Source organism: Pongo pygmaeus, chromosome 11 (genome assembly GCF_028885625.2).
Source record: "Pongo pygmaeus isolate AG05252 chromosome 11, NHGRI_mPonPyg2-v2.0_pri, whole genome shotgun sequence".
Classification (NCBI taxonomy): domain Eukaryota; kingdom Metazoa; phylum Chordata; class Mammalia; order Primates; family Hominidae; genus Pongo; species Pongo pygmaeus.
The window spans coordinates 126,190,127-126,202,286 of NC_072384.2; the positions used below are offsets into that span (position 1 = coordinate 126,190,127).

General features: G+C 39.2%; 1 protein-coding gene across 4 annotated transcripts in view; it reads left to right on the plus strand.

Moving 5' to 3' along the window:
* The window catches only part of NYAP2 (neuronal tyrosine-phosphorylated phosphoinositide-3-kinase adaptor 2), a 329,537-nt gene that overhangs the window by 250,906 nt on the left and 66,471 nt on the right, over positions 1 to 12,160 (plus strand). For 3 of the 4 annotated variants that reach the window (XM_054478860.2, XM_063648002.1, XM_063648003.1), the window contains one exon: positions 882 to 985. In XM_054478860.2, the coding sequence (XP_054334835.1) occupies positions 882 to 985 (104 nt within the window). Of the gene's footprint in view, positions 1 to 881; positions 986 to 4,964; positions 5,607 to 12,160 lie in introns of those variants that run through there. The other variant, XM_063648001.1, reaches the window with a different exon arrangement.

Here is a 12,160-nt window from a genome sequence, read left to right on the forward strand (position 1 = left end):
ACTCTGCAGCTCCAAAGAGAGTTCTTAGGCTTAGGGATAATTTAGGTGTAACTCCTCACAGAAGCTGGAATGTACTAGGCACTCAAAAACCAACAGCTCACATTGAAGTTTGTGATAAAGTACAAATGTCCATTTTTCTATCTATGACTTCTTTTTCCTTTGTCAAATATATTTAAATATGTCTTTAAATTCATCATCTCTACCTCCCAAATATCCTGTACTTTCTGGTTGAAGGGAACTCTTTCAGTCCTCAAACTGTAATCTCTAAAGCATCCTGTCAGTGGCCTAGGCAGCTAATTTGGGCTTCTCAAATTAGAGAAGAGGTAGGAGAAAGCTTTTTAAGTTGGAAAAATAATATTATGAAAGATAGCAAAAGTCTTGGAAGACAGTTATAAAATTTAATGAAAATCAAGATGAGTTGAAGAAATGTTACATTGAAAACATGATGATAGTATTCATGGAAGGAAGGAAAACAGAACATTTGGAGAAGGGAGATAAGACATTTTAGGACACAGAAATCCTATGGACCAAAGCTAAAAGTGAAACACTCAAAATAGTCATGGTACTTGCTTGTTCTCCTAATGGGTTGTTGTTGCTCCAGGAATGACTCCATAGAAACCAACCCTAAGTGGGGTAAAATGTGCAAGGACAGAAGGCCTGTGCTTCTGAAATTTGTTCCCCAGAAGCTGATCTGGGTATAAAGCTCCTTTTAGAGTCAACTGTTATGAAAGTGTTTTATCACTTGCTAATTATTAGCAAACATCAGGAGCATTTTGTATATTCCAAGAATAAGTAGCGAAAGCAACAGGAAGACTGAAAAGCCACTTTATTATTCCAGATGTCAGTCAGCTAATATTGTGTCTTTTCCCCCTTGTTTCCAGAGCCTAAAGTAAGCTGCAAATTAGGCCGGTCTGCGTCGACATCAGGTGTGCCTCCTCCATCAGTCACTCCTCTCAGGCAAAGCAGTGACCTGCAACAGAGCCAGGTACCATCATCGTTAGCCAATCGTGATTGACTTCCTGTGATGCAACTTGCCAAATGCTTCCCACCTCTGTCTGTCCTGTTGCTGTAGACAACTTTCGCATTTGCTTTTATTTTTCTGTGTGTATGGGTTAGGGGATGCGCGGGATGAGTTCTGGCAGTCTGTGTTTTCATTTGAAAAAGAATGTCTTTCTTCCTTGTGATTGGTGGTGAAACTTTCTTTGCTGTTTGTTACCAAATCGTTTTTGTCTCTGGTTTCCATCATTCTGTAATATAAATGTAGTAAACTTGTACTATATGTATTGGCTTAGTGGTTATTTTTTGAAGTCTTTCTCTCTTTCATGTTTTGTGTACTTTTATACTGTCTCTGAAAATTTATCAATATTTGATAAATTTATCTACTTTGTTTTATGTAGATTTCTTTTTAAATGTTTTGTCCAGAACACTTGCACAGATGTTGTCAATGAATTTGTACATATTTCTTAGCTCTTATCCTATTATACTGTAATATTTCTGGTGGTTTTATTTTTATTTAGCTTGGAGCATGACTGTAAGACACTATTGCATATTGATGTCCTTATAAATATTCATATCCCGATTCATTTGGATTGAGTATGGCAGCTAGTCTTTCTTCTTTCTTAGGCTATAGAGACAAATTGACTGGCCAGATAATCTAGATATTTAACAAAAACTGCAGATTAATAAGGCAACCTTTAAATAAATGACTTTTCTCTCTTATACCAACAATATCAAAAATGTTCTCAGAAAGGGAATGTAAGTGTTCATGCATGGTAAATGAGATCTCAATTATCATTTGGAGAAAAGAGACAAGAAATAAAAGCATAAACTGAAATATCATTTAATCCTTTACAGCATAATATGTTGCTCTGATGTTCGTTTGGGTACGTGGTTGTGGATGGGGAATTAGTATGGGGAAAAATCACTACACATAAATGTCCTATCTTTAGCTCACCCAATAGGAATTCAATACATTGACTTAATTTGTGAGGCTGAATTGTCGTTACTGTTAGGTATTATAGGTGTCAAGTAGGGTGGTGTCATTCTGGAGTGGTTTCTGTCTGCTTCCTAGCTTCAATCTTTGCATTCACGAAACTCTTCTGAAATAGTAACTTATAAAACACTGATGATACCTCCAAGGCAACTGCCCATTACTGATGAGCAAATTACATATTCATCTATTATTTTAAATGTCAGGCTATTTTAAAAACATAACTAAGTAGAATAATTACGTTTTCTTCTAATGAGAGACATTGTGCCTCTTAGTGTTTTTGTCTGACTTAAATATGCAAAAGAGTTGATTTATAAATATATGAGGTATCTGCAAATATAAGAAATGAGAGGCTTCTCTCAAGGGTATCTCAAGTACCATTTAGAATTTCTTGTGTCTTAATTTAAAATTTAAATGCCTTTATATAAATGTTAAATGCCTTTATAACTAAATGTACCAACTCAAACACTTTTTGGATATAAAAGAAGTAGAAACAGTAAGACACTGAATAAAATAAATAAGATAAACTGCCAACTTAGCTGATTAAAGCTATTCCAAAAATATTGTACTTACCAACATTTAAAGCTTAAAAACATTGGGTACTGAAAGAAGAGAAGTTTAGCTAATTGGCAGAGGATTGCACTAATACAATCAAGTTTTCAAGTTTATGACCCTTGCTAGTATATTACCTTCAATATCTCAGAGATGTTTTGTATTATTTGTTTTGTTTTGCTTTTCTCCTAGTTGTATTTATAGCTGTTTCACCCTAAGCCCCTTCAAACTCTCAATGAAAGCAGGTTCATGGGATAAACTTCCAGAATAGAGACAAGGTATACCCTTTGTGCCTTTGCATTATCAACTCTTTGTTCACCTGATGGGAAGTTCTTCGTTTTTCAAAATGTAGCAAGGGAGAAAGCCCAGGACGCCTTTATATGCTGTTAGTTTCCTTACCTGCTGATAGAGATTCTGACACACAGTCAAATCATACATGGGCTGTCAGAGCTATAAATTAGAAGGCTGGCCTCTAGGCTTCTCCTCTGTGGCTTATGGCCAGTTGTAATATACATGCATTCCTATACTCTAGAGATGAAGTGGTAAGCATAGCTCATACAAACACTGCTCTGAACTCCTCTGACTTAGCATTCAACTTAAGTCAAGAAATACTTATTGGCTGGGCGTGGTGGCTCACACCTGTAATCCCAGCACTTTGGGAGGCAGAGGTGGGTGGATCACAAGGTCAGGAGATCGAGACCATCCTGGCTAACATGGTGAAACCCCATCTCTACTAAAAATACAAAAAATTAGCCAGGTGTGGTGGCGGGCGCCTGTAGTCCCAGCTACTTGGGAGGCTGAGGCAGGAGAATGTGGTGAACCGGGGAGGTGGGGAGGTGGAGCTTGCAGTGAGCTGAGATCACGCCAGCCACTGTACTCCAGCCTGGGCGACAGAGCAAGACTCCATCTCAAAAAAAAAAAAAAAAAAAACTTAGTAAAAGTCCTTTTCTCACCTACTTCCCATGCCCTTATCCATAGTCTTGACTAAGATGTCTCTTTAAATTACAACCAGGATGGCACTGCCCTGTGCTCAGGCATGCAAGACAATGGTGGATGGAAAAACATGTAAAACTGTTGAATCTAACAATGACTATTCATACCTAAACAAGGATAGGGAACACCTAGCATTATCAAACAATCCCTCTGGTCACTTTTTAAGCAGTTTTTGCAACACCAAGACACCTGGTAGTTATTAAAACCCAGAATTCTTAATAGGAGATTAATAGACTTACTAGGAAAAATCATTGGAATTCACGTGATCTATTTAAAACAAACAAAAGGCCAGGTGCAGTGGCTCACACCTGTAATCCCAACATTTTTGGAGGCCGAGGCAGGTGGATCACCTGACGTTAGTTTGAGACCAGCCTGGCCAACATGGTGAAACCCCGTCTGTACTAAAAATACAAAAAATTAGCTGGACGTGGTGGCGCACACCTGTAATCCCAGTTACTTGGGAGGCTGAGGCAGGAGGATCACTTGAACCCAGGAGGCAGAGGTTGCAGTGAGCTGAGATTGTGTCACTGCATTCCAGCCTGGGCAACAGAGTTAGACTCCATCTCAAAAAAATAAAGTAAATAAATAAAACAAACAAAATCAGTCACTCACCTCTAAATAATTCCAGTGGTGCTTGTCTATGGAGGAATCTGGCCTTACAAAGGCTGTGACATTTCAGCCACGTTATTGGGGATTGCCCTTCGCACAAAAAGACCTGTGTTACTTCTCAGACTGTTGTTCTCATCCCATCTCTGTTCAGTTTTCTTGGTCCTAGTTTGTCACTCACTGTTTCGTGTCATGGTTGGAGCTGTCTAAGAAATGTTGTAGGTGGAGTTAGGGGGAAGTGCTTGACATTACTAAGGCAGAGATTCACAGAGGTGACCAAAGTGACTCGTCCCCATTCCCCATGGGCCTGGGGCCAATAGTGACAGCCCACCACCAGAGTTTGTGTATAAACAAAGGGGAAGGTATGTTTGCTTGCCTTTGACATCAGTTTTAGCTTCAGGTAACTACAGAAGACACACGATCTGTAGAAATGTATAATTGTATCTGACTGGAACTTTAAAATATGTAAGAGAAAATGAGAAACTCTGGAAAAAAGTATGAGTTCTAAAGCATTTAGTTTGCCCCAAAACACATATTATTCTCTGACACTCAGAGAGATAAAAATAAGATTTTATTCTTTCTTAATTTGCTCCTGAGTAAATAGACTAGACATGGGGCAATTACGGACATTTTCTTGGAACTTCCTTGTAATGCAGCCACGTTTCTGCATTTACCTTCATAGAAATCTTTGGAAATCAGACTGAATTTTTGTGCCTACCATTAGAAAATTAACTTATTTTCTTAGTTAAAAAAGTCAAACTGCACAGGAGTCATGTATTAAACTTGGAGCACGTTACTTTCTCTTTTGTATTCTCTGTAATAGAGTAGAAAGCCATGTACTCAGAAGAAAGAGATGTGAATGCTCTTAGACACAGCAGATGGTGATGCTCATGTGATTCCTCCATCTCTGGCTGATCTCAGCCTCCTTCTTCAGTGACCCCATTGGAAACAGTGCCATCTATACTCTTGCTGCACAGGTGATGCTATAGCAGCTGATGCACAGGCCATATCAAACCATGCTTTCCCGCAAGAATGGAGCGGCTAAGATGTGTCTCCAAACAGAACTGCAGCTTTCCTTGGAAAAATGTTCCCAAGACATGTTTGAATTTGTTTTTCTAGGAAGGAAGGAAATGAGAGCCACAACCTCCACTACACACACACACACACACACACATACACACAAACACAATCTCACACTCACATTCACTCAGAAACACATTTTTTTTTTACAGCATATTCTCATGTCAAGGAATGACAAAGCTAAGAGTGACCCAAGTGTTGAACTGAAACCTCAACTTTTTCGGAGGCTTGTTTATCACTCTAAACTGAATTATCTCTGATCATCCTTGATTTGGGGGAGGGAGGTAGGAAAAGGTCACTTGTAATTTCCTTTGGACACACATTCCAAAGTTTGACAGACCAAATCTCTTTAGAAACCTACACAGAATGCTTAGAAACCACTTAGTGCTTTGCCTCTGAAGCCACGATCTCTGTGGGTCCTGTGTTTCATGATACCTGCGTCCTCACCACCCAGGACAAAACTTGCCCAGCCCAGTCCCTTCTGTATACTTAATAGCTGTTATCCAGGCTACTAAGCCCTGTTCCTTTCAACTTGCCTCTTTGGGATTACTTAGCAAATGCTTATTCCTTTTCATAGCAGCCCTCTGGCCTCTCACCAAGCTCCTAACTCCCCCTTTGCTTGACGACCTTGCAGGAGAATGAGAGTCTGTCCGTGCTGCCTCTGGAGCAGAGGCAGGTTCCCTCTTTCCATGGGCTCCACCACTATGTCATTACATCAGCATCGGCCGGCAATCCTGGATAACGGAACATGTTAGGGGGTCCATAGCTTGATGCATATCTAGAGTCTATTTCTGAACATGCTCAGATGCCAGAATTGTTTTCTACAGACTTAAAAAAAGAAGATAGACAACCCAAAGATAGGGATGTGGGGTCAGTACATGTGAAGACCAGGGTGAAGGACTTAGGTGAATTTCTTTGCCAGGACTGTGCTCAGTTCAGAGGTCTTCCTCCAATGCCCAGCGCAAAGTGGGGCACTCAGTCATCATTTGTTGACTTACTCAACATCTCTCTCTATAAACGTCTTTCTGTATATAAGCTTCAAAAAATTTTTTCTCAAACAATTTGATTTTGTTCCTGTTCTTCCATCCTTAATATTTCCAAAGCAGGGCCTGTGAGTTCTGAGCTTTCACTGAACTTTCCAGATAGTACATTTGCACATAAAACATGCCTAGGAGGCTGGAGAGTGTGAGAAAGGCTAACAACAAAGGGAGGCAGGAGAGTAAGGCCTAGAGTGTGAAATGAGAAATCTAACTCCCCCTTTTTTTTTTTTTTGAGACAGAGTTTCACTCTTGTTGCCTAGGCTGGCGTGCAATGGTGCAATCTCAGCTCATTGCAACCTCCGCCTCCAGGTTCAAGTGATTCTCCTGCCTCAGACTCCTGTGTAGCTGAGATTACAGGCGTCTGCCACCACACCAGGCTAATTTTTTTGTATTTTTAGTAGAGACGGGGTTTCACCATGTTGGCCAGGCTGGTCTCAAACTTCTGACCTCGTGATCCACCTGCCTCAGCTTCCCAAAGTGCTGGGATTACAGGCATGAGCCACTGTGCCTAGCAGGAAATCTAATTTCATCTCCTGGGTGCCCACCCCAACTCTGAATAACGTAATCTTAAAGGCTGCAAAGCTGCATCCTCATTTAATTTTTGCCTTCAATAGAATCAAGCAGAAAAACAAAAACAAGTCCTAAGGGCAATATGGGAAACCTCTTTCAATTTTGCTGTGAACCTAAAACTACTCTTAAAAAAAAAGGAAAAGGAAAGTAAAAACAAAACCCAAAACACTGTAAAATGTAAGAGTAGAAAAACTTCAAAATTATTTTCTCTTTAGAATTCTCAGACCACTATGAGCCTAGAGATGAGTTGTTTTGCCAAAGTCATGCATGCTTTAGTTTAGCCCCTTGTCCTATAGACCAGGGACATTTTACCTGATCAGTTGGATACATTGTCAAGTGTTTCCTACTTTGAGACTAAGGTTTTACAGTCCACAGGAGAAAGCAGTGCTGGGAATGACAGAGCCACAGACTATGTAGTTGGAGAGCATGTGCCACTCTCACCCTGTGTGACCAACGGCCCCTTCTCTATCATCTGCTGCTCAAGTGTTGAACAAATGTGTTTTCTTTTTTTTTTCTTTTTTGAGATTCTGTGATATTCCAGATTCTCCTATCAGACCTGAACTGAGAACATGTTTTCCATGCCATTTGTACCTTTACACAACTGATTTGATTGTATGCTCATGATTACATCACATGATGGAAACGGAAGAAAAGCAGAAACAACACACAGAACAGAACCAACAAAATCTGAACTCATTAACACACAGCTTGTCACCACCACACGGCTTCTTTCAGGCTGTGCAATACATCTTAAAATTGGCTCTTATTATTTACTTCCTTCTGCATACAGGTCAACCTTACATATATTTCCAAACATGAAAAACCCTAAGAGGAGGACTTGGAACACCCCCACTAAGTTCACAGTACAACATCAGCATCATGTTTGAGAAGTGTTTCTCTGTACTAACTTCAAATTGTAAAATAAAGTGCTATGTTAACAAAGATTATGTTACAAAGAAATTATGCTTATTTGTTATGAAAATGATATTTACCAAAGAATTTGGATCTAGCCCTGTGAAATGTGGAATAAATTCATATTACAAATAAGAATGTCAGTGGCTAAGTGGATCTATTACCAAGTACTATAGCATAGTTGCATTAAAACAATGCAAGTGCAAAAAATATATAAAAAGCATTATCTTATGTGTGCTTTCTATGATCCTGTCAAATTGTTTTATAAAAACGTTAGGCTTTAGTTCTTTATGGCACTCTCTATGAGCTTTAATTAATGTCATATCTAAGGCGGAAAATAAAATTTATTATTACTTTTAAATAGTAGCTGAATCAAGGAATATGTAAAATGAAATGTTGGAATTATTTCCTTTCTACTTTAATACAAAGAATTCAGAGGGTCATAACTCTTTACAACTTAGCTGCAGTATGGGCTAAGTAATTTACATATTATTACATATTAGCCATTGCGTGCTTATTAACTTTTACATACTTTAGGCAGCAGAATATTTGTGGGTCACTTTTTAAAGTCCAGAAGTTCCATGATCAGTCTCTCAGTAACTCTGTTATAGAGTGGAATAAAACAAAACAAGCTCATGCCTGCCACCAACAACCTTGTCATTTATTCTGTCAGAGCAAGGAGGGTATAATAAGCAAGATGTTCTCAGAGAAGTCTTGAACCAATTGACAAATAAGGGTGGGGATTGGGCCCAGTGGACTCTGAGGGTGCCTGTTATCTGACTCTGCTGTCCCTGGTACCTGTGTGTGTCCCTCTCTTCAGCATCCGAGGTCAGAGTTATCAACTTAACCACCAGAGCTACAGGTGTGAAGTAGCAGAAGTACATACTCCAGCTTTCTTTACCATTTGGAAGGGACAAAAAGTTATTCAGGGTTCTTAGGTGAAGTTTGCATAATGAACATTATGTGCCATTTTTGTCACCTCTCATGTGTTTACCATGTGCCAGGACTGGGCTCGGAGCACGCCTGCATCATTGCAGGTGTGTTCCCTACAGTCCTCACTGATGGGTACTATTATTATCCCACATCACAACCAAGGATACCAAAGTGAGTAAGGTTACATACCTCATCCAAGGTTTTGTATTTATTAAATGTCAAAGGCTATGATATTAACCACTCAAAAACCTGAGATTTACCACTCAGAACCTGATATTAACCAGTCAAAAACCTGAGATAGACAAAAACCTGAGATAGATATGAGACTTACAGGAAGTAAAGATTTATTAGAATCCTGGCTCTACCGGTTAGTGTCTGTAAGACTTGGAATATGTTGCTGAACCTTTCTGAGACTGGGGTTGTTGTTGAGGATTAATGAGATAACATAGGTGTGTAAAGTCCTGGACAGACATTACTTGTGGGAAAAAAATATTAATTCTTTCTCCTTTTCCTAACAGTTTTTCCTCTTTCCAAAAAATTCAATTTTTCTGCTTGCTGGAAAATTCTAAAGAGGAAAGTAGTTCAGTCGGTGGTATTCCAAAGGCAGTAGTCACTGAAGGAATGATTGGTCCACCCCACTATCCCCAAGCTGGTATAGAACTGCTAGCACATGGTGATAAGAAAAAGCAGACAGATTTCTAGTTGGTTCTATCACTGGTTTTAAGTTCTCCATAGACAGTGCATCTCCTTATTGCCTGCACCTGGGGCAAATTGATTCCCCCACCTTGTCCTTGGTACCCCCCCTAGAGCCCATTATATTCATTACTCCTTCTTTCACAATTACAAAATTAGATACTAAGTTATTTACCATGTAATAGGGAGTTTAGGTCTGACATTTCTTCTTACCTTGTAGGTCTCATATGTGGGTTGGAGGCAAAGTAAGTAGAAATTGGCTACAGGTAGCATTTCAGAACTGTCAGCTCTCCTGCCCCTAATACTACTTACTCACCTCTTTGAATTAAGATATGGGTAAATACAATGAAAACATTAAGTCTATATACGAAGCTATTACCTGCTAGGGTCCGGACAGCAGGTATTAGAGACAGAGGATACATTTTTTTTTTTTGCCAACCTCAGCATTTACTTAAAGATTCCCCATACCAGTTTTAAATGCCTATTTTTTTAATGCCTGCAACCATTCACATTATAAAATATATCGATTTAACTATTAAAACGAATGTCTGGCTTCAGATGGAGCGGGCCAACCCAGCCTGTGGAAACGTAGCATAACACTAGGTGGATACATGGCGCCACCTAGCGCCTAAAAAGCACTTTGCAATCTATACTTGGCTTTCAAAAATTGAGTCAAAACAAAACTGTTTTATGACAGAGAAGATGTATGTTTTGTTTGGGATAATAAGCAAAACGCCTGTAGAAATCTATGATAAAATTTTCTGATGATTTTTGTTTTGAATTTTTTTTCATTACTTTAATCTTGCAATTTTAGGTTCTCTAACTTTTAAATAGTATGCCTTTAAAAATAATACTTTAAGGAGGGAAAAAATGAATCAAAGCTAGTGATCTCAGAGTGTTATGCATTATTTATGAATATGTGCAGCTGTTTTCATTAGGATTTATGACATCTTCTGTGCATTGTAAATCCCTTAATTCAACCTGAGTTTCCAGGAAAGGAGATCATTATCCCTCTTTTGCCAACTGAAAAGGAAAAGAACAGAAAAAAACATGACTGGTTAAATGGAAAAATTCCTTCTTGATTTCTTTTGCCTTCCATTAACATGTTTGAAACAGATAGTTTGAGAGTCCTTCTGGAAAAGAGTATTCTTGCTAACTTGTGGGTAAATTTACCTCCAACTTAAATTGCATGTGCATTAGGAATAAATGTTTACATGCTATTAGTACTGGCTCAGAGTTGCAGTACCCTTCATTCAGAATAATAAATACATCCTTGCCATGAGTTTTTTACTCAAGAAACACTAGAGATCTTTACCACTAGCACCCAGCTCACCTGCTGGACAAATCTTCATTCTTTGTTCTGTGCTGCAAATGAACATTATCCTTCAGGTTGAAAACACTTCTCCAGATAAATTGGATTCCTAAAATAGTTTTTGTTGAGAGCTTCTTACGTGCTTGCCACAGTGCTCAGAATGCTGTATTATCTAATGTTGTTCTTACAGCACACTTTTGAAGTAGGTAATATTATACCCATTTCACTGATGAGAAAATTTTGGGCTAAAGAATTTCTGTTACCTATTGAAGTTCTTATAACCAGTGAGTGGCTTTATGGATGTAAGATATAAAACCAGGTAGTTCTATCTACCAAACCCCTGCTTTATGCATAGTTGCCTCATATATAACTTCCTTTCAGAATTTGCTCTCTCTCTTTTTTTTTTTTTTTTTTTTTTTGAGATGGAGTCTAGCTCTGTCACCCAGGCCGGAGTGCAGTGGCACGATCTCTGCTCACTGCAACTTCCACCTTTTGGGTTCAAGTGATTCTCCTGCCTCAGCCTCCCAAGTAGTTGGGATTACAGACATGCACCACCACACCCAACTAATTTTTGTATTTTCAATAGACACAGGGTTTCACCATGTTGGCCAGGCTGGTCTCGAACTCCTGATCTCAAGTGATCTGCCCACCTCGGCCTCCCAAAGTGCTGGGATTACAGGCGTGAGCCACTGCGCCTGTCCCTGAATTTGCTCTCTTTCTAAAACTTAACCTTCCTTCACTTTCATTCATTTATTTAATCACCCTTCGATTTCCCAGGTGTTGCCTTTTGACTTTTCAAGACTAAAATTTCACAGGAGAGGACAAATTCAACTAGGACTTCAACTAAGCAGAGTGCCAACCAAGAGCAAAATCCCCAAAGTTGACATGAGGTTGGGAAAGTAACTCCTGGAAGAAAGCTAAGTTCCATTCATCGGTTATTATATTTTTGTGGACCATGGACTAGTGCCATGGGACATCAGCCCTGCAGCTGCGCATGTGCACAAGTGTCTGTGACTATTAACACTTGAGCACATCGAACCCTTTCCACATTCTGAAAAGAAAACATCCTCGCCCACACATGCACACATAGATATCAGCTTCCAGAGTACTATTGTAGATTTAACCAACAATGCAAAAGACCAAGATGTATTCACCAAAATGTATCTGGCTTCTGGACTTCCACAGGATCCCACGAACAGACACTTTAAAGTGGGAGGGGGGAACCCCAACTGTACTGTCATTTCAAAGCATTTGTTTTCTAAAGTAAATGCTGCATTAGAGCTAGTTAATAATCCCTAGTTGTCAGCTATTTTGACAGGGATGGTATTTGGAATGCTGCATTTAATGACTTCGTTCCCAGAAAATGAGAAAGTTATTTGAAGGACCAAAAGGTGTCAAGAGTAATCCTACCCGACCCAATCAACTTTGCATATGAAAGGGGTAGAGGCTTTTTGGGAGAAACCAACAGAGCTGAAGTTG